The sequence below is a fragment of the Oncorhynchus gorbuscha genome, linkage group LG15 (assembly GCF_021184085.1).
Source record: "Oncorhynchus gorbuscha isolate QuinsamMale2020 ecotype Even-year linkage group LG15, OgorEven_v1.0, whole genome shotgun sequence".
Lineage (NCBI taxonomy): Eukaryota > Metazoa > Chordata > Actinopteri > Salmoniformes > Salmonidae > Oncorhynchus > Oncorhynchus gorbuscha.
Genome location: NC_060187.1, coordinates 67,121,106 through 67,144,001, shown reverse-complemented (window position 1 = coordinate 67,144,001; position 22,896 = coordinate 67,121,106). Strand labels below are relative to the sequence as shown.

The following is a 22,896-nucleotide window of genomic DNA, read 5'->3' as shown; positions in this document are numbered from 1 at the left end:
TTGAACGTGCCGTCCTTGGCCAGCTCTCCCGCTATCTCTCTCTGAATGACCTTCTTGATCCAAATCAGTCAGGTTTCAAGACTAGTCATTCAACTGAGACTGCTCTCCTCTGTATCACGGAGGCGCTCCGCACTGCTAAAGCTAACTCTCTCTCCTCTGCTCTCATCCTTCTAGATCTATCGGCTGCCTTCGATACTGTGAACCATCAGATCCTCCTCTCCACCCTCTCCGAGTTGGGCATCTCCGGCGAGGCCCACGCTGGATTGCGTCCTACCTGACAGGTCGCTCCTACCAGGTGGCGTGGCGAGAATCTGTCTCCTCACCACGCACTCTCACCACTGGTGTCCCCCAGGGCTCTGTTCTTGGCCCTCTCCTATTCTCGCTATACACCAAGTCACTTGGCTCTGTCATAACCTCACATGGTCTCTCTTATCATTGCTATGCAGACGACACACAATTAATCTTCTCCTTTCCCCTTCTGATGACCAGGTGGCGAATCGCATCTCTGCATGTCTGGCAGACATATCAGTGTGGATGACGGATCACCACCTCAAGCTGAACCTCGGCAAGACTGAGCTGCTCTTCCTCCCGGGGAAGGACTGCCCGTTCCATGATCTCGCCATCACGGTTGACAACTCCATTGTGTCCTCCTCCCAGAGCGCCAAGAACCTTGGCGTGATCCTGGACAACACCCTGTCGTTCTCAACCAACATCAAGGCGGTGGCCCGTTCCTGTAGGTTCATGCTCTACAACATCCGCAGAGTACGACCCTGCCTCACACAGGAAGCGGCGCAGGTCCTAATCCAGGCACTTGTCATCTCCCGTCTGGATTACTGCAACTCGCTGTTGGCTGGGCTCCCTGCCTGTGCCATTAAACCCCTTCAACTCATCCAGAACGCCGCAGCCCGTCTGGTGTTCAACCTTCCCAAGTTCTCTCACGTCACCCCGCTCCTCCGTTCTCTCCACTGGCTTCCAGTTGAAGCTCGCATCCGCTACTAGACCATGGTGCTTGCCTACGGAGCTGTGAGGGGAACGGCACCTCAGTACCTCCAGGCTCTGATCAGGCCCTACACCCAAACAAGGGCACTGCGTTCATCCACCTCTGGCCTGCTCGCCTCCCTACCACTGAGGAAGTACAGCTCCCGCTCAGCACAGTCAAAACTGTTCGCTGCCCTGGCCCCCCAATGGTGGAACAAACTCCCTCACGACGCCAGGACAGCGGAGTCAATTACCACCTTCCGGAGACACCTGAAACCCCACCTCTTTAAGGAATACCAAGGATAGGATAAGTAATCCCTCTCACCCCCCCCTTAAGTTTTAGATGCACTATTGTAAAGTGACTGTTCCACTGGATGTCATAAGGTGAATGCACCAATTTGTAAGTCGCTCTGGATAAGAGCGTCTGCTAAATGACTTAAATGTAATGTAAATGTAAATAAGCGACATGTTCGCCAGTAAGGGACCTGGTCAGTCAAAAACACTAGCTAAAACACACACACTGACACACACACACACACACACGACACTCAGCATGACAAGCTAAGTAGCCTAGCTAATAATAGTGACACAACGGCCGGTAGGCTAAAACAGTTTGCACGTCTTATGTCTTTGTGGAGGAATTATATCATAGCAATGAGTGCAACATAGTGATCATATTATGACATTGAAGGCAATATGTTTCAACTAGTAAAAAATAGTAAACCTAGACTATGGACTTGCCAGCATTCGGTCATGACTCATGCCACATAAGCTAGAGAATGTGCACATACACTGTACAGCAAAACAGGCTACAGCAATGTAACCATCCATGAACGTAACACAGTAGCCTGTGTGACACAGCACAAGCAATGACAAAGATCATTAGCGCCATTAGTACCAGCATTACAAGTTACTAGGATAATATACAGCTCTGGGAAAAATCAAGAGACCACTCCAAATTAAGAGACCACTCCAAATTAAGAGACCAATCTTAATTTTTTCCAGAGCTGTAATAATGTAGCCTACCGATACACTAATGATAGTGAGTATGATAATATAGTATTTTTTCTTTGCAAAGGTGGAGAAGGAAGCGGCACTAGAGCTTCAGGTGCTCCTGCAGAAAGGGAGATGGTGGTCAGTTCAGAGTCAGACTCAGAGCAGGAACCTTCAGGTACAACTTAAGAGCACAAACCTAAACATGTAGGCTATGATTTTGGATTAATATGCGCTTTATTTATGAGATTATCAGTAGGACTGTAATTGGGGGGCATACAATTGATGACTGCACAAGTAATACAAGTTTATGTCTAGGTTATTTACAATGTTAATCTCATTCTGCAGAGCAACCAGATGTTCAGAGAGAGAGACAGGTTCAGAGCGCAGTACAGGGAAAATAGAAAGGGACAGCGAATGCACTGAAAATCCATTTGATTATTTTGCCCGTCCTCAGTCCAAGGATTTTGACTTATTTGTTCAGTACCACCCAAAACAACCCCCTCAGAGTCATTCCCAATGTATTCCACTCCAAAGATGGCACAAACAGAAAATGGCTGACATACAATGAAGTAACTCACTCCTTGTTCTGCTCAGTATGTCTTGCATTCGCAAAACCTTCAGCCAGTGATAGTGCATTTGTCAAAGGAGGCATGCAGGCCTGGAAACATGCCCATCAGAGAGTGCAAGACCCATAGAGAAAGCACAGAAGCCTTTTTCCTCAGAGCCAGCAAAGCAGACATCTGTACCCTTCTAAGTGATAAGCAAATGTCAGTTCAACGAGACCTGGTCAGAAAGAGGAGGCAGGTCATGGAACGTGTGATTGATGTAGTTAAAGTTAAAGGAAATGCTTACTGGAATTTGATGAACATGCCACTGTTGAACTGATCAGCCTTGCACAACAGTGGGAAAGTCTGAAACAGTCAGCATTGGAGGAGTACAACACCAGGGCTGCCGCCACCAATGATGAATCAGGGGAAGGTTTTGAGGATCCTGATGAAAGTGTGGAGTTAGTGAGCAGAAGTTTTTCCACATGTAAAAACTGCCCGATATGCTGCGATCTTCTCCTGTCTTAGTACAATTTGCTCACGGATGCGTATCACATCATTGGTTTGGGCGACAAGTTCCTCCTCACCCTATCCATCACTCAGGTGGCTTGTGAGAGGACCTTCTCCACCCTGAAATTCGTGAAGAACCTAAAGAACCTCCCTCACTCAAGAGAACCTTGAAGCGTTCCATTTGATGGCAACAGAAAAGGACTTTGGTAACTAAATTGGTACCCGTTACATCAATAAATAGGGTTAGCCTACAAAATTAGCAGTCTGGAGGTTTGCATGAACAGGGTGGCCTGGGATGGAGTCAAATTCCCAGCCTGAATTATTGTTTCAGTCCGCCCGTGCCTACGGTGAAGAATGGTAGTGGTAGCATCATGTTGTGGGAATGTTTTTCAGCAGCAGGGACGGGAAGAATAGTCAAGATTGAGGGAAAGATGAACGGAGCAAAGTACAGAGCGATCATTGATGAAAACCTGCTCCAGAGCCCTCAGGACCTCAGACTGGGCGAAGGTTCACCTTCCAACAGGACAACAACCCTAAACACACAGCCAAGACAACACAATAGTGGATTCGGGACAAGTCACTAAATGTTCTTGAGTGGCCCAGCCAGAGCCCAGGCTTGAACCCGATCGAACATCTGTTGAAAGACCTGAAAATAGCTGTGCAGCGACGCTCCCCATTCAACCTGACAGGGCTTGAGAGGATCGGCAGAGAAGAATGGGAGAAACTCCCCAAATACAGGTGTGCAAAGCTTGTAACGTCATACGCAAGAAGACTCGGGGCTGTAATCGCTGCCAAAAGTGCTTCAGCAAAGTACTGAGTAAAGGGTCTGAATACTTATGTAAATCAAATAAAATATGTTAGTGGTTACATACACATGGTTAGCAGATGTTAATGCGAGTGTAGCGAAATGCTTGTGCTTCTAGTTCCGACAGTGCTGTAATATCTAACAAATTATCTTACAATTCCCCAACAACTACCTAATACACACAAATCTAAAGGGTTGAATGAGAATATGTACATATAAGTATATGGATGAGCGATGGCCGAGTGGCATAGGCAAGGTGCAATAGATGGTATAAAAGACAGTATACACGTGATATGAGTAATGTAAGATATAGTAAACATTATTAAAGTGGCAATATTTATAGTGGCATTGTTTAAAATGACTAGTGATCTATTTATTAAAGTGGCCAGTGATTGGGTCTCACTGTAGGCAGCAGCCTCTCTGAGTTAGTTATTGCTGTTTAGCAGTCTGATGGCCTTTAGATATAAGCTGTTTTCAATCTTTCAGTCCCAGCTTTGATGCACCTGTACTGACTTCGCCTTCTGGATGATAGCGGTGTGAACAGGCAGTGGCTCGGGTGGTTGTCATCCTTGACGATCTTTTTGGCCTTCCTGTGACATCGGGAGCTGTAGGTGTCATGGAGGGCAGGTAGTTTGCCCCCGGTGATGCGTTGTGCAGACCGCACCACCCTCTGGAGAGACTTGCCGTTGAGGGCGGTGCAGTTGCAGTACCAGACTGTGATATAGCCCGACAGGATCCTCTCGATTGTGCATCTGTAAGGGTTTGTCAGGGTTTTGGGTGACAAGCTAAATTTCTTCAGCCTCCTGAGGTTGAAGAGGCGCTGTTGCACCTTCTTCACCACACTGTCTGTGTGGGTGGACCATTTCCAGTTTGTCTGTGATGTGTATGCCGAGGAACTTAAAACGTTCCATCTTCTCCACTGCAGTCCCGACGATGTGGATAATGGCATGCTCCCTCTGCTTTTTTCCTGAAGTCCACGATCATCTCCTTTGTTTTGTTGATGTTGAGTGAAAGGTTGTTTTCCTGACACCACACTCCGAGTGTCCTCACCTCCTCCCTGTATGGTGTCCTGTCATTGTTGGTAATCAAGCCCATTATTGTTGTGTCGTCTGCAAACTTGATGATAGAGTTGGAGGCGTGCATGGCCACGCAGTCGTGGGTGAACAGGGAGTACAGGAGAGGGCTGAGCACACCCTTGTGGGGCCCCAGTATTGAGGGTCAGCGAAGTGGAGATGTTGTTTCCTACCTTCACCACCTGGGGGTGGCCCGTCAGAAATTCCAGGATCCAATTGCACAGGGCGGGGTTGAGACCCAGGGCCTTCAACTTGATGATGAGCTTGGAGGGTACTATGGTGTTGAATGATGAGCTGTATTCAAGGAACAGCATTTTTACATAGGTATTATTTTTGTCCAGATGAGATAGGGCAGTGTGCAGTGTGATGGCGATTGTGTCATCTGTGGACCTGTTGGGGCAGTATGCAAACTGAAGTGGGTCTAGGGTGGCCGGTAAGGTGGAGATGATATGATCCTTGACTAGCCTCTCAAAGCACTTCATGATGACAGAAGTGAGTGCTACGGGGCGGTAGTCTGTGATTTCCTGTAGACCCTGCCACATACATCTCGTGTCTGAGCCGTTGAATTGTGACTCCACCTTGTCCCTGTACCGGCATTTCGCTTGTTTGATTGCCTTGTGGAGGGTATAACTACACTGTTTATATTCAGCCATATTTACAGACCCCTTTCCATGATTAAATGCGGTGGTTTGCGCTTTCAGTTTTATGCAAATGCCGTCATCCATCCACGGTTTCAGGTTAGTGTGGGTTTTAATAGTCACAGTGGGTACAACACCTCCAATGCACTTCTTTATAAACTCACTCAACGAGTCAGCGTATAGGTCGATGTTGTTCTCTGAGGCTGACCGGAACATATTCCAGTCCATGTGATCAAAACAATTTTGAAGCGTGGCTTCCGATTGGTCAGACCAGCGTTGAATGGTTCTCGACACTGTTACATCCTGTTTGAGTTTCTGCCTCCAAGACGGTAGGGGCAAGATGGCATCGTGGTCGGATTTGCCGAAGAAAGGGCAGGGGAGGGCTTTGTTTGCATCGTGGAAGTTAGAGTAGCAGTGGTCGAGAGTATTACCCTTGCGTGTCGTGCAATCAGTATGCTGATAGAATTTAGGTAGCCTTGTTCTCACATTTGTTTTGTTAAAATCCCCAGCTACAATAAGTGCAGCCTCAGGATGTATGGTTTCCAGTTTACATAGAGTCCAGTGAAGTTCCTTGAGGGCCGTCTTGGCGTCTGCTTGAGAGCGAATGTACACAGCTGTGAATTTAACTGACGAGAATTCTCTTGTTCGGCATTTCTAGGTTGGCTGAGCAGAAGGACTTGAGTTCCTGTATGTTTTGATTACACCATGAGTCGTTAATCATAAAGCATACACCCCCACCCTTCCTCTTCCCAGAGAGGTGTTTATCTCTGTTGGCACGATGCACGGAGAAGCCCGGTGGCTGAACTGATTCCGACAACATATCCCGACAGAGCCATGTTTCCGTGAAACAGAGAATGTTACAATCTCTGATGTCTCTCTGAAAGGGAACCCTTGCTCGAAATTCATCTACCTTGTTGTCAAGAGACTGGACATTGGCGAGTAGTATACTTGGGAGCGGTCGGCGATGTGCATGTCTATGGAGCCTGACCAGGAGGCCGCTCCGTCTGCCCCTTCAACGGCGCCATTGTTTTGGGTCGGCTACTGGGATTAGAGCTGGCTGGTGGTCCAAACTGAGGATCCACATCAGGAAAGTCGTATTCCTGGTCGTGATGTTGGTAAGTTGATGTTGCTCTTATATTCAATAGTTCTTCCCGACTGTATGTAATAAGACTTAAGATTTCCAGGTGTAGCAATGTAAGCAATAATACGTTAAAAAACTAAACTAAACTACTAAACTACTGCATAGTTGAAGAAAGGTGACCATCTCTGTCGGCACCATCTGTGATATTTCTTATTTTTTTGTACATTTGCAAACATTTCTAAAAACCTATTTTTGCTTTGTCATTATGGTGTATTGTGTGTAGATTGATGAGGGGGAAACGACTTAATACATTTTAGAATAAGGCTGTAATGTAACAAAATGTGCAAAGAATCAAGGGGTCTGATACATTCCAAATGCACTGTATGTCATTGTCAAGGTAATAAATATCCTATGATGTCCTGTGTCACTATTTTTGTTGTTATCTATGTTTCCGTTGAAAGCCGGGCAATGGCTAGCACATCGCTGTGACGACACTATTATACTGATGGTGTGTGTTGTTGTCCACAGCTTCTCTAATTATGTTAACTAGCTATATGGTTAATAATATCATTGCATCATTTTTAAATGTATTTGTCATTTATTTATATTTGTTCTTTAACTGACAGCCAGAATTGTGTGAAAATATTACATTTATCAAAGAAAAGGAACCACAGTTTAGCCGTGTTAGTTTTGTCAATGATTGTTATAAGACTAAATACTTTGTTGAAAATTGATCTGGCATCACTTTTTAGAATATTAAAACACAACCCAAATTAATGTGACTGGATGTCCCGAAAAAGATAATTACCTCATTGTCCACACAATAACATTTCCATAGGAAATGAGTCTCTGAAGGGGCTGAAAACATTATTATAATGAGAGATCAATGCAATCTCTTTAGGTTGAGAGGTGGATGGAATATACAGCAGCCTGCCCTGGAGATTATTAGGTTATCATTTGGGTATTCTTTAACATTTATTTTTGCAATTGTATAATTCTTGTTTACAGACAAGTGATGTAGATCATGTCGACCATAATGACCAGATGTGACTATAAGGAGTACAGCTGCCACCCGTAGTGACTTTTAATAGCAGGTTAGGAGAGCAAAACCCTAACCCTTTTCCTTACCTTAAGTCTCCTAACCTGCCACATTAATTATCCTAACCTGCTAAGTAAATTCTTCTGACCTGCTACTAAAGTCTCTTCTGGTTGTAGATGTACTTCTTTTAGTCAGAACCATAATGACCCTGACACACGGACAAGGGGAGGTGTGTCTGTGTCACACACGGCCACAGCACAAAACACTTGAATCCATTTATTTATTCAAATATCGAGTGTATTCTTTCAGATGTTTTATGTTTCCATTACATAATAAAAGGTCCACATATCATAGACCATATCATCATCATTTGACCACATCAAATAGTTGAAAACATCGCTTAAACTTTATTGACAGAATATGATGCAAGCCATTGGAGTCATATTGTGACAGTATTGCGTTGTGTTGTTGAGAGTATTCCATGCTCTGTTTGACACAACATCTAGTACTCCTTCATCTTTTAAAAGGGGTATTTGAAGACTTGCTTTATGACCATGGCTAGGTTAGCACATAGCTTATCCGATTAGGACTGTATTTTAAAACACACAGCGGGTAGTTCATCTCATGAGTCTCTTTCTTACTTATATGTGGACCATGCACTGCCTTTCCCTGGAAAATATATAATAGGAGAAAAAAAAAGATAATGAAATATCCCATTCCAGTTGTCTGATCTACGCCAAGCCTTACAATAATTTTTACGAGGAGAAATGTTTCAAAGTGTACGATAATGATAATAATATGAACTAATCTCTAACTGAACATGAATGCTGAAAGTAAAGCATGTAGTAACAGCGGAGCACTTCATACAATGTATAGACAAAGTGGTCCTGGGATAGATCAAACAACTCTTCATAAAAGATGATCCTACTGCCTCTAAGTACTAGAAAACAAGATATAGAAAGTTGAGAATGCTTTTGATAGTAAATAGAAAAACCCCACACATTTTTGCACATTTGTGGCACAGGAATATACAGTGATCAATAAACAAAATGACAAGCTTCACAATATCCATGGCTTTTTGTTAGTTTTTCTATACAATGCATACCCACCTTGAATTCAATGTGTCTTATTCCACAAAGGAGGAACGCATATGTACAATAAATAGATCATTATTATAACTACAGCCGTTCAAGATAATATTACCTGACAATTTCTTAAAGTATTTCTTATATTTCTTGATTTTTCTTTTCCCCCGTTTGTTTGTAAAAAAATTGTTAGAAATTAAATTGAATAGACAGGTCAGCAAAATGTAGTTTTTTAAATGTTTGAAACCTTACAAAAATGACATCTGAAAATGCTATTTTTCCTGTGTTTTTTTTCTTTACTTTCTTTAAAACAAAAATGTTAAAATGATGCATCTGGCATAGTTTGAGAAAGAGAGAAATATTGATGATGAAGTAATTCCATAACGCATACATACAACAAAGAGGACAAAGATAACTATCAAAAACAGTGAGGCTGAAAATCATCCATGGGTCACTGTTGTCCATCCCAAACAGTGATCTAGCTGTGTTATTGGACTACTGCAAACCCTGGGTCGTGTTCATTCGGCACGAACAGTAGGAAAGGTTTTCAGACGGACAACAGAAATGAACGCCCCTATAGGACAAGTGCAGGTAGTACTACCTCTGTTTAAAATATTTGCTTCAGTTTGGTGCTTACTGAACACGGCCAATACAACATCTGTTCCATCTGGGTGCAACAAAAATAGTGCTTATACTACTGTATATGGGAGTAAGGCTACCTAACTAGTTGGGATAATAAATGGATAAAATAGTAACATTCAGCACAAATACTTGAATGAACTTTGTCTTCCCTGTGTCTCAAAATATTGCACCTGTTTTTGAAGTTTATCAAAAAGGGCAAGGAGTAATCCACTGCTCTCTGGTAATATGTTTAATGTTATGTTTTAAAACTGCAGGGTATAAGAGGCAATAACCAGGCAACTCCTGCTTGCAAGAAGAAAATTAAATTGGAATTACTATTTCCTGCTGCTTTAAATTGGATGCACTACTATTTGTTACTTCCCAATCTGATCCTGAAATAATTCAACATCAGGCATTGATGAAATAGAGCCACAATTATCATGAGATGGAACAATAATCAATTCAATAATAATCAATCAATTCACCCTGGATTCCTGGTGGACAGAAACAATATCCCTACTCTCTGTACCTAAGTGCTCTGCATGTACAGTCCTGTGCATTGCCATAACCCATCATGTACAGTACCAGTCAAATGTTTGGACACACCTACTCATTCCAGGGTTTTTCTTTGATTTGACTATTTTCTACATTGTATAATAATAGTGAAGACATGAAAACTATGAAATAACACATGTGAAATCATGTAGTAACCAAAAGTGTTAAACAAATCACAATATATTTGAGATTTGAGATTCATCAGAGTAGTCACCCTTCGCCTTGATGACAGCTTTGCACACGCTTGGCATTCTCTCAACCAGCTTCATGAGTTAGTCACCTGGAATGCATTTCAATTAACAGGTGTGCCTTGTTAAAAGTTCATTTATTTCCTTCGTAACGCATTTGAGCTAATCAGTTGTGTTGTGACAAGATAGGGTTGGTATACTGAAGATAGCCCTATTTGGTAAAAGACCAAGTCCATGTTATGGCAAGAACAGCTCAAATAAGCAAAGAGACGCGGCAGTCTATCATTACTTTAAGACATGAAGGTCAGTCAATCCAGAACATTCCAAGAACTTTTAAAGTTTCTTAAAGTGCAGTCACAAAAACCATCAAGCGATATGATGAAATTGGCTCTCATGAGGACCACCACAGGAAAGGAAGACCCAGAGTTACCTCTGCTGCAGAGGATAAGTTCATTACAGTTACCAGCCTCAGATTGCATACCAAATAAATACTTCACAGAGTTCAAGTAACAGACACATCTCAACATCAACTGTTCAGAAGAGACTGGTCTGATGTGTCCAAATTTAAGATTTTTGGTTCCAACCACCATGTCTTTGTGAGACACAGAGTAGGTGGACAGATGATCTCTGCATGTGTGGTTCCCACCATGAAGCATGGAGGAGGTGGTGTGATGGTGTGGGTTTGCTTTGCTGGTGACACTGTCAGTGATTTATTTAGAATTCAAGGCACACTTAACCAGCATGGCTCCCACAGCATTGTATAGCGATACACCATCCCATCTGGTTTGCGCTTAGTGGGACTCATTTGTTTTTCAACAGGACAATGACCCAAAACACATCTACAGGCTGTGTAAGGGCTATTTGACCAAGAAAGAGAGTGATGGAGTACTGCATCAGATGACCTGGCCTCCACAATCACCCGACCTAAACCCAATTGAGATGGTTTGGGATGAGTTGGACCGCAGATTGAAGGAAAAGCAGCCAACAAGTGCTCAGCATATGTGGAAACTCTTTCAAGACTGCTGGAAAAGTATTTCAGGTGAAGCTGGTTGAGAGAATGCTAAGAATGTGCAAAGCTGTCATCAAGGCAAAGAGTGGCTACTTTGAAGAATCTCAAATATAATTTGATTTGTTTGACACTTTTTGTGGTTACTACATGGTTCCATTGTGTTGTTTCATAGTCTTTTTCTTTATTTTTACAAGGAAATAGTAAAAATAAAGAAAAACCCTTGAATGAGTAGGTATGTCCAAACCTTTGACTGGTACTGTATATCCTGTAAATATCTCTTTCTATAGAACTGTTTGATTTATGTAGATATTCAAGTTGCATTTGTCATTCTGTATTTATTTATTGTCTCCTGTTCAAAGTACCTTTCAGATACGCAAACACTTCAGAAGACACAAAACATCTAAATAGCTTAGAGCAGGCTAAATAGCTTAGAGCAGGTTTAAAGCTAATAGCGAGCTAGCCACTCTCCCTGACCGTTTTCAAATGCCTCCCAGACACCATGGGGATAATGTTGACATAAGAAAGTTCAAATAGCATCTAAACGGAATCCATAACTTTGAATGACAGGGTAGAGTGAACAATAGCAAATCCTATTAGCTAAGAGATGAAAACAGGGGAGGGAACCCCTGTGTCTCTTCCCCCCCATTCCCACTCCTAAATAAGTACACACCATGGTCCTATGGGAAACGCCTTAGATTTTGAGTCTAAGGATGATCCCTCCCACCAAATCCAATACCTGTATCCTCTCCAATTAAATAAAAACCTTATTCACCTGATCTCTCAGTATGTTCACATGCGCTCTCATCCAATCAAATCCCTCTAAACGATCTCTCCAATCAATACCCCATCAATTATATATGCTTTAGGATACTAACTCCTCAATTCCATCACTTCTGAACTACAGCCCCCAGGCTGCCTCAGATGAAAAGGTGAAAGGATACAGGGCAACTCTGCTATAGGTTCAGTTTCTGTGCCTTCATATCCAATGGGAGTAGTATTTTTTCAGCGGTGCATCCAATCCAAGTCCAGATGGTGCATTGGGCTGTCTCTCTTTGTGGGATATGTATCCATCCTTGTTTCAACAATCAGTTAGAAAGGCATTGTTTCAGACAACCCCAGGGTCTCAATCATCCTCTTTTCTCCCCACAAATCTTTGAAGAAAGCTCAAGCTCAAAGGCTTGAGAGAGTCAGGTCAAAGTTAAACCATCACAATCACCTTTTTAAAACAAAGGTTTGGCCGGTCTGGTAGAATTTCTCTTCCAATAATTCACAGCCAAATGTGGAAAAACAGGGTGATGGTTGAATTCAGAAATCAGAGAAAGAGCAGGGATTTCAGAGTGCTGCAGTTCTCAAAAAGATAGCTTGGTAATTCCAGACATAACAAAGACTTGAGTTTGGTAAGGAAAGCTCAAGCGAGACAAAATATTGCTTCAAAAACAAGCACATAAATCCAAAACAAAAGACACCCCCACACTCGGGACACTGCCACAAGCATATAAAGACAGGGGTTCTCCACAAAGATGGGCACGCTCATAACTGGTAGCGGCAATGTAGTAACAACATCCATAGCACTAATGACGATATTAATAACAAGAGGAATTAAAAGGGGTTTGCATCACGTTCAAATGAAAAGTCATTTCAGAGTCTGGTGGCCTCTTTTGACTCGTTGATTGTGTTCTTCATACAGGTTAGTTTGGTAGGCACACTAACAGGCACTGCATGCGATGGGGGTTGAGGTGTGGTGTGGGGGAAGGGTTGTGGTATTGCGTCGGGGCGGGGTGAGGTTCATTTCTGTCCGCTGATGGACTGGGATATGGAGCGAGGCGGGATCATGTCCAGCAGGTATTCCCTCTGGCGGTCAGCCAGGCTGGACCCCTTGTGACCGACCACATTGCCTGGGTTCAGGTAGGCAATGTTCACCCCTGGAGAGGGAGGAAGAGGGAGGGAGGCAGTGTGAGACTGTCAGAAAAGGCTGCCTCAGCCCCATCACCTGGTCTATAAAGTTATTTGGCTAATCTCAGCCCCATCCCAACCCCTGGTCCATACAGTTGTATGGCTGATTTCCGTCCCAACCCCAGCCCAACCTCTGGTCTATAAAGTTTTTAGCTGATCTCAGTCCCATCCTCAGCCCCTGGTCTATAAAGTTCTTTGGCTGATCTCAGTCCCATCCTCAGCCCCTGGTCTATAAAGTTATTTGGCTGATCTCAGTCCCATTCTCAGCCCCTGGTCTATAAAGTTATTTGGCTGATCTCAGTCCCATTCTCAGCCCCTGGTCTATAAAGTTCTTTAGCTGATCTCAGTCCCATCCTCAGCCCCTGGTCTATAAAGTTCTTTGGCTGATCTCAGTCCCATCCTCAGCCCCTGGTCTATAAAGTTATTTAGCTGATCTCAGTCCCATCATCAGCCGCTGGTCTATAAAGTTATTTGGCTGATCTCAGTCCCATCCTCAGCCTATAAAGTTATTTGGCTGATCTCAGTCCCATCCTCAGCCCCTGGTCTATAAAGTTATTTGGCTGATCTCAGTCCCATCCTCAGCCCCTGGTCTATAAAGTTATTTGGCTGATCTCAGTCCCATCCTCAGCCGCTGGTCTATAAAGTTATTTGGCTGATCTCAGTCCCATCCTCAGCCGCTGGTCTATAAAGTTATTTGGCTGATCTCAGTCCCATCCTCAGCCGCTGGTCTATAAAGTTATTTGGCTGATCTCAGTCCCATCCTCAGCCGCTGGTCTATAAAGTTATTTGGCTGATCTCAGTCCCATCATCAGCCGCTGGTCTATAAAGTTATTTGGCTGAACTCAGTCCCATCCCAAGCCCTGGTCTGTTTACTCACCAGGGATGCTGTAGAGCTGGCGGCGGTTGTCGTGATGCTGCTGCTGCTGCTGCTGCTGCTGTGCCCGGCTGTGCCCACTAGTGCCCAGCTGTCCACTGCGCTTTCCAGTCATGCCCAGCAGGCTGCTGGCCACCGAGAGCTGGGAGGCCTGGGCGAAGTTGGAGAGTACGCCCCGGGCCGAGCCAGACAGACCCCGTTGGAGGGAGGCCTGTGACTGGGTCACCTGGGGCTGAGGCGCCTGGAGGTCACACACACATATACATATATCAGATGGAGAGTCCATTTGTCAGCACAGGACATCCTGATGATGGTTGAAAGTATCAATGCACATTCCCCGCCTACCTCAGGATTCCCCTTTTTGCAGCCATTTTACCCCTGTTTTTGTCACATAATCTTCGCTGGATGGATTTATTTCAAAATAATATATGCCAATTAGGAGACACTTTTTACCAAAGCAACTTACAGTCATGCGTGCATACATTTTAAGTATGGGTGGTCCCAGGAATCGAACACACTATTCTGGCACAGCAAGCACCATGCTCTACCAACTGAGCTACAGAGGACCACGTGAAAGCAATGTACATTCCAACCCTTGCTTGTAAATACACTTCCCAATTGATTTTGCGATTGCTTTTTAACGACCACTCAAACACATGCCAGTCCAGTTCAAAATGTCAACAATGGCATATGTGTTTTTTGATATACATCTATTTTAACGCCCACCCTTAGACGGGGATTAAAGACAGAAGAGAAAGTGATCATTGCATAAGACGGTGGTAGATTTTGAAGTTTAAAAAGTTCAGATTCAATTAATTTGAAGTGTTTACAAAGTAACACAGCCAGTCGCTCCCGAAAATGTACAACCAAATCTCATAAATAGGGGGTTTAATATTACACAAGAGAGAGGTTTATGTGGTTTATGAGCTACAATTCAGTCAATATTTGATCAATTAAAAAAAGATTGATCAAGTATCCATTACGCAGCTGTTACAATTGGACCTTTCATCAACTTTGCAGAACAGTGCTAGATGACAGGGCGTCTGTTGCAGCAGGTAGCACTTACTAACAGCGGTGACAGTGACATACCTGTCTGTGTGTGTGATGTCTGCTCATAGACTCAGCCTTACTGACGCTTGGAACAGTTTGAGCTGAACTGGTGGCAAGAGCGGCTTGCAACTGGATTCTCTGCTCAATCTCCTGTGACACATTCAGTAAAATATGGTTACACACACACACACACACACACACACACACACACACACACACACACACACACACACACACACACACACACACACACCCTATAAACAATGGTTGCCTGAACAGAGCAACGGGAAGCCAATGGAATGCTGACCTGCTCCTGCTGTAGAGCCTTAACGAAGGCGTTCTTCAGCCTATTGGTGTGCTCGGCCTTCAGTGCCTTCTTCTGATTGGACGACATACAGGTCTCGCAAAGTATGCGCCCACCCTTCTCCTGCTTCCAGTGAGGGGTGAAGTCCGTCTTGCACTGGGCACACGAGAAGGGCTCCATGGAGGAGGGCAAACGCAGTTTACCTAAAGAGAGAGCCATAAGAGTTCAATGAGGGGGGAAGAGCCCAATTCCAAACCGACTCATCTGATAACATTGTTGGTTTGATGGTTGTGCGCAGGACAAATGGCTAGCTAGCCATCAGCAAAAGGGTTCCAGTTCCTTCCCTTACCCTGACTGTCAATGACACTCTGCACAACCTCCTCCAGGCCCACCATGTAGATAAACTCGCTGTTGGCCGCTGACGGCAGGAAGTGGAGGAGCGGCGCTGGCGGCTTGGGAGGAGGGATCTCCAGCAGGGTTTTCTCCAACTGCTTCCTCAGGGCAAGTTTGGCAGCTGCCTGACTGCTGGCTGTGTCTGCCATGGAGGAGCCCACCGATGTCCCCCCTGGGCTGTGTGTGGCTGAGGGGCTGACCGCCCCCACCCCCGACACCCCGCTGACTCCTCCCGCGGCTCCGGCCGCCTGCATTTGGGTCAGGTTCATGTAGATGGCAGAGGAGGAGGAGGAGCCAGAGCGCTGAGAAGCTGCCACCTGCTGGGTGGAAGACTGCAAGTAAACACAGAGAACCATACCCGTCATTCAGAACAGTGGTTTTACGTTTAAGTCCGATGGCACGACAGCTACATTTATCTGCTAAAAATGATATAACAACCCTCAAAACCTAGCATCTGAGTGGAAGCAACTGATTTTGAACCTCTATGACAGTGGTATTCAAACTTTCCCAGCACTTTTTCTATGGGCATACCCTGTCCATAGACTGCTTACAGATTAAGGAACCCAATATGTGATTTTGTAATTTGGGTAAACTATCCCTTTAGTTTGAGAGAACCAATAAATACAATTTAATCAATAAAATAGTATTTTCTAATTATCTTTCAAAAAATTAGTATTATCCCCTATAATAATCTATACTCTTATTTCATTTTTTTCCACTGCTCTATGATGATTATGACCAATAACAGGGATGATATTGGGGTTTTACCTGCTGGTAGCTAATGGCGTTGTTAGAGCTGGCAGTCGAGGAGCGCATGCCACCCTGCTTCTGCTGTGCCAGCCTCTGGCCCTGCAGCTGGGTAGGGTTGGGCGCCATCACCCTGCTCTGTGACATCATCATCTGAGACATGGAGCTGTTGGTGGCTGACCTGATCACCGAGTGACCCTGGGGGAGGAAAGAGGAGAAGAAGGAGGAAGAGAAGGAGAAAAAGATCATAAATAGGACATGGATGGTGGTTTTTGTCAGTTTTCAGTGTCATGTCATTTTCCTGCTCATATTCACCAGCGATTATTTAAGAGGGTTATACCTCTTCATACCACGAGATGGCACCACTGTGCTATTATTGAAACAGTAGACTGCTTTATTGTGAGATGGTTCTCAAGCAAAATATTAAAAATCATTGTTCAATCCCATCCCCCAACTTTTGCTTCCTTGCGCCTGCCCAACTTGCATTGTGACCGACCCAAGGCACAAAGGGAACCCAAAGAGAATCAGTACTGTAGCCCACCTGTGCAATGCTGTAGCCCACCTGTGCAGTGCGATGGTTCTGGGGCTCTGGGGTGTGGTGGCCAGGGCGGCCAGACATCTTGCTCATGCTCTGAGCACCGTGGACGGCACCGCTCTGGAGGGCAGATGCTGTGTTCTGGACCACAGGGACCTGAGGGGGATGGAGGGTAGAGGTGATAGAGGGGTCAAACATAGAATAATACTAATGTAATAAGGTTATTTACCTGACACTTTTATCCTAAGCAACTTATAGGTAAGCCCTTTTCACTCTATATTGGGTGAATATAGCAGATTTGGTCACTGATATGCGCATTAATTGGATAGCAGTATAATAATATACTATACATTATGTCAGAGCTCTGGGTATCCATTTTAAAGCGGTATATTTCATTTTAATTTTGTTTAACCTCTATTTAACTAAGCAAGTCAGTTAAGAACAAATTCTTATTTACAATGACTGCCTACCAAAAGGCAAAAGGCTTCCTGCGGGGATGGAGGTATAACGCTCTGGGTGTAGTGGGTGCAAAGTCAGGCGCAGGAAGCAGATAGTACAGGGTAGTGCTATTTACACACACGGCGAACATAAGCCACCCCACGAAACACAGGGCGCACACAAAACAAATGCCCCAAACACAGGGACTCAAACAGCCCGGAGAAAAACCCACAAACGAGACACGTCAACATCGAACGTGCTCAGAGCAACACAAAACAATCCCGCACAAGGAGCAGGCGGGCCTACTGGCTAACATAGCCCGACTAATCAGCCTACACACAAAACAGGTGAAACCAATAAACAGAAAAGGGAAAAGGGATCAGTGGCAGCTAGTAGGCCGGTGACGACGACAGCCACCCGAACAGGAAGGGGAGCCACCTTCGGTAAGAGTCGTGACAGGGGGCTGGGATTAAAAATAAAAATAGATGAAATAAAAATAGGACAAAACACACAACAAGAGACACCACAACACTACATAAAGAGAGACCTAAGACGACAACATAGCATGGCAGCAACACATGACATGGGAATCAACTGACAGACATTCCAAGCGGGAGCACCACCTGCAACAAGATGCCCCCATCCTTCGCGCCAATTGGGTTACTTTGGCATTAATGATTGTTATGTTTGATGTACAATTACAGCGTCATACCCTGGGTTGTTGTTCTGAACAGAAGGAGCCTATATTCGAGCGTAATGTGAAGAAAATGATCCGTGAATTAGCACCCGAATGCACCCATGGCTCCATTCCATGCGCACCAAAAATTCTGTTCCTCTGAAGTGCCTTGTGAAAGCCTAACACTAAAAATCAGATTATAGAACTTCGCTACTCATGTTGGCAATATAATACTCATTCAAATATGCACACCTAACCCTGATTGCAATTTGTAATGGACCATTTTTGCAATGCATTAACAGTAATTGTGTGATGGTGTGGATGCGGGGCTGTGTTCCAAACCCAAAAAATACAAGGGTGCTTAGGAATTGTGCACACATAGGTGTGGTGTGTAGCAACTTGGAGACATCAATTTGACCTCTGACCCTGAAATTGTTTTGTCTTATACTGCATCTACCCCAAATGATGCATGGATATTCTCATTGTGTTATTGAATGTGTACAGAGTATTTCCATATTTCTTTATCAACAAATGGTGCAGAAAGTACAAGAAATGTCAAATGCAGATCAAATGAACAGCGTAATGTTTGGATTCTTGTGTCAGGGGAACTGTTTGTTTCCCCATAATCTCTAAAGTGTTCCCTTTCAATTGCTACAATGGTTATGCATATGCTTCTTTTTCTATGTTTAGGCCCTATCCGTACAGGCCAATTCCCCCGAGTGTAATGTGTTAATGCAAAAGCAGTAAGTCAGTGAGAAAAGGATGAGTGAGTGAGAGAGTGATGAGTGCGGTGGCTGAGAGAATAAGAGAGGGTTGAGTGTGGTGGATGAGTGAGTGAGAGAGTGATGAGTGCGGTGGCTGAGAGAATAAGAGAGGGTTGAGTGTGGTGGATGAGTGAGTGAGAGAGTGATGAGTGCGGTGGCTGAGAGAATAAGAGAGGGTTGAGTGTGGTGGATGAGAGAGTAAGAGAGTGATGAGTGCGGTGGCTGAGAGAATAAGAGAGGGTTGAGTGTGGTGGATGAGATGAGAGAGTAAGAGAGTGATGAGTGCGGTGGCTGAGAGAATAAGAGAGGGTTGAGTGTGGTGGATGAGAGAGTAAGAGAGTGATGAGTGCGGTGGCTGAGAGAATAAGAGAGGGTTGAGTGTGGTGGATGAGAGAGTAAGAGAGTGATGAGTGCGGTGGCTGAGAGAATAAGAGAGGGTTGAGTGTGGTGGATGAGAGAGTAAGAGAGTGATGAGTGCGGTGGCTGAGAGAATAAGAGAGGGTTGAGTGTGGTGGATGAGTGAGTGAGAGAGTGATGAGTGCGGTGGCTGAGAGAATAAGAGAGGGTTGAGTGTGGTGGATGAGAGAGTAAGAGAGGGATGAGTGCAGTGGCTGAGAGAGAGAGGGATGAGTGCGGTGGCTGAGAGTGTGACAGAGTGAGCAGTGGATGCCAGAGGGATGAGCGAGTGAATGACTGAAGCAGATGAGTATAGAGGATGGATGGGACAGCATTGGGTGGGTGAATGACTGACCTTCTGCACCAGGTTCTCCTTCTGCATCTGGCTCTGCCTCAGCTTCTTCAGGAGCACCAGCCTGGCCTCCTCCAGCCTCAGCTCCTCTCTCAGAGTCCTGATCATCTTTTGCCTCTCCTCCCCTGTCTTACCCTGAACCACACACATAGAAACAAATGAGCACACATACTGTACCCACTTATGCCATTTCACTCCATACCCACATATACAACTATAAAACATTTTATCTATTGTACTTGGTTTTTGTGTATAGATTGTGTTATAGCTGATACCAGTGATGTATAGATTATATAATGTATTATAGCTAATACCAAATTAATATCTGTACTGTTTGCCTACAGTGTCTCAAAACTATCCGAGTGGTCCACAATGTATTTTTTTTAAATGAATGTATTAACTCTATACAACTATGCACTATTCTAACACTCATACACATAAAAAGACAATATGCACATACTTCAACATTTGTCAAGACTGCGCTAATATGTGCTGTAACACACACAAACACACACCTTAAACATCTCCAGGTTCGCTGCCCTCAGGCGTTCTTCCCCTTGGCTGGGCCCTCTTGGACTGGACGCCTCATTGTCTGACAGGACGATCACATCAGGGGAGGGTGTGTGTCGCTCCCGGTCCGTGTCACTGTGGAGGAACACACACACTTTGAACTCTGACTGACTGATTCTTAATTGTAACAAGGATTTCTATTTTCCCTCCTATCCTCTTGTACTCCCCCTCTCTCCTCCACTCACCCTTTCCGGGCGCTGAAATCCACTGGCTCCTCGCCCATGTTCTCCTTCCCGCTCTTTCCCACCATGCCATGGGCTCCCACAACCTGACCACGGAGGCTCCCATTGGTCTTCTCCTCATAAGCCCCTCCCCCTGAAGACCCATGACCCTTGACCTCACCCCTTAGGGCCCCGGCTCCTGAGACCCCTCCCAATCCTCCCCCCTCCAGGCCGGCCAGGTCCTTGCGTTTCAGATAGGCCAGCATCTTGAGGCGCTCCATGGCTTGGTGGCCCTCCATCTTGATGCGTTTGGAGAGCAGCTCATCTCGCTCACTGCTCGTGGCGCCGCCTGCAGGCGAGGAGGAGTCCAGGCCTCGCTTCAGCAGGCTCAGCCGCATCGCCTCCTCATTCAGTCGCTCCATACTGGACTGGATGAATGAAAGAGAGAGAGAGAGACGGGGATAAAGGGATGGAGAGGAGTACGTAGGAAATCTCTTAAGTTAGCTGTGATTATTTGTCCTAATGTGGCCGATGTGAAATGGCTAGCTAGTTAGCGGTGGTGTGCGATAGTAGTGTTTTAGTCGGTGACGTCACTTGCTCTGCATCGTTACCCATGGAGCGATGGGTAACGATGCTTGGTGAGTGACTGTGGTTGATGTGTGCAGAGGGTCCCTGGTTCGAGCCCAGGTTGGGGGCGAGGAGAGGGACGGAAGCTATACTGTTACACTAAGATAAAACAAATATGATTATGACATATATTGAAATGTGCAACTCAAACACAAAAACAATGAACACCTCTACTCAAGCAAAGAAAGAAAATATCTTCACTTGTACGTACAGTGGGCATACTTGAGCTAATGATACACTAGCAATTTTTGGAGACAATATTGCTGGCAACGGAGTAGGGTATGAGACACTGGAGCAATATGGCCATGAATAGCATATGAATTTAAAACCTAAATTTCCCCATTTATTTACTCATCTCCTATAGCTTTTTGTTGCCTGTTGACTGACACATTGGTACTGGAATTTGTCAGCTAACAAACGAGCAACAAAGAACTCAACCTACTGTCAGTCAAGTCAACAATGGCAATGCAGACATAAGGATAACTAGATTTAGCAAATTTTTTCGTCACTATTCTAAGCTCGTAAGTGTAAATGGTATTCATCAAGCTATCCAGCTAGTTTAACATACAAAAAAACGATGAAAAACGAAAAAGGATAGCTAGAGAATTGGCCTGTTAGTCTGATTGACATAGCATGGGTTTCGGTTAGCATGCTAATGACGATTAGCATGCACCCCAGGGTGGATACATGTCCATTAACATGACAAACTGAATAGAGTAAAACACTGAGTGTACAAAACACTAGGATCACCTGCTCTTTCAATGACATTGACTGACCAGGTGAATCGAAATGAAAGCCATGATCCCTTATTGATGTCACCTGTTAAATCCACTTCAAATCAGTGTAGATGAACGGGAAGAAACAGATTAAAGAAGGATTTTTAAGTCTTGAGACATGGATTGTAAATGTATGCGCCATTCAGAGGGTGAATGGGCAATGCAAAATATGTAAGTGCCTTTGAACAGGGTATGGTAGTAGGTGCCAGGCGCACTGGTTTGAGTGTATCAAGAACTGCAACACTGCTGGGTTTTTCACACTCAACAGTTCCTATGTGTATCAAGAATGGTCCACCACCCAAAGGACATCCAGCCAACTTGACACAACTGTGGGAAGCATTGGAGTCAACATGGGCCAGCATACCTGTGGGACCCTTTCGACTGATCAAAATTCCTCAGCTTATAATAAGTTGCTCATTTTCAATGGAAAAATGTTGCAGCAGCCACAGTGAAGGATAGCTGACAGGTCTGCTGCTCTCCCATATTGTTTGTTTTGCCACCTCAGACAGCGCTAACAGTTATCGGTCATTACCCCTGTCCCATAACCATAGACTAGCAGCAGGCTAACACAGTACAGCACACACAGCTATCCTATTGAATTAAGAGTCAAATAAGCATGTGTAACAACTGTTACAATTCCAATAATAACTATTCATACTTCTATCCTAAAAGTTCATATTTCCATCAAAGCTAACAGAAAACAATGGGAGAAATATTTTCTGTCTTTTAACATGGTTGCAGGTACAGAAAAAGGCACACACACACATGTTTTCCTTCTTAACCTTCTCCAGTCTGAGTTGAAGGGGTATGTAATATGATATGTATCCAAGACAGAACATGCTTGAGGGCTTTTATGTATCTATATGGATGTATACTATACTGTGTGTGTGTGTTACTGTAACATGCATGGGCACATATGATGACTTATACATGCACACACATGTGCATAGAGACGGTCAATTAATTCATATGTCATGTCCTCTATCAGGCCCTGAAATGGTTCACTGTGTGTGTGTGTGCAAATCCGATTGTATTTGACACACTTGAGTCATACAAAGGTTGGTTGAGGATGCACAGGCAGACAATGTAGGTTGTGCCACAGGGAGTTAGTTTGCCCTGCAACTTCGACCAATGATACGCTTGAAGAAGTTGGAGAG

General features: G+C 44.5%; 1 protein-coding gene across 5 annotated transcripts in view; it reads right to left on the bottom strand.

Moving 5' to 3' along the window:
* Positions 1-11,263: 11,263 nt before the first annotated feature.
* Positions 11,264-22,896, bottom strand: part of LOC123997829 (transcriptional repressor p66-beta-like) — a 19,034-nt gene continuing 7,401 nt past the window's right edge. The window contains exons 2-11 of one of the 5 annotated variants that reach the window (XM_046302415.1): positions 20,361-20,764; positions 20,121-20,250; positions 19,609-19,740; positions 17,007-17,135; positions 16,466-16,642; positions 15,654-16,029; positions 15,308-15,507; positions 15,040-15,150; positions 13,954-14,191; positions 11,264-13,045 (exon numbers count right to left, since the gene is read on the bottom strand). In XM_046302415.1, coding sequence (XP_046158371.1) covers positions 12,909-13,045; positions 13,954-14,191; positions 15,040-15,150; positions 15,308-15,507; positions 15,654-16,029; positions 16,466-16,642; positions 17,007-17,135; positions 19,609-19,740; positions 20,121-20,250; positions 20,361-20,758 — 2,028 coding nt within the window. In that variant the 5' untranslated portion in view covers positions 20,759-20,764 and the 3' untranslated portion in view covers positions 11,264-12,908. Of the gene's footprint in view, positions 13,046-13,953; positions 14,192-15,039; positions 15,151-15,307; positions 15,508-15,653; positions 16,030-16,465; positions 16,643-16,985; positions 17,136-19,608; positions 19,741-20,120; positions 20,251-20,360; positions 20,765-22,896 lie in introns of all 5 variants that reach the window. The other 4 variants (XM_046302416.1, XM_046302414.1, XM_046302412.1 and 1 more) reach the window with 4 other exon arrangements.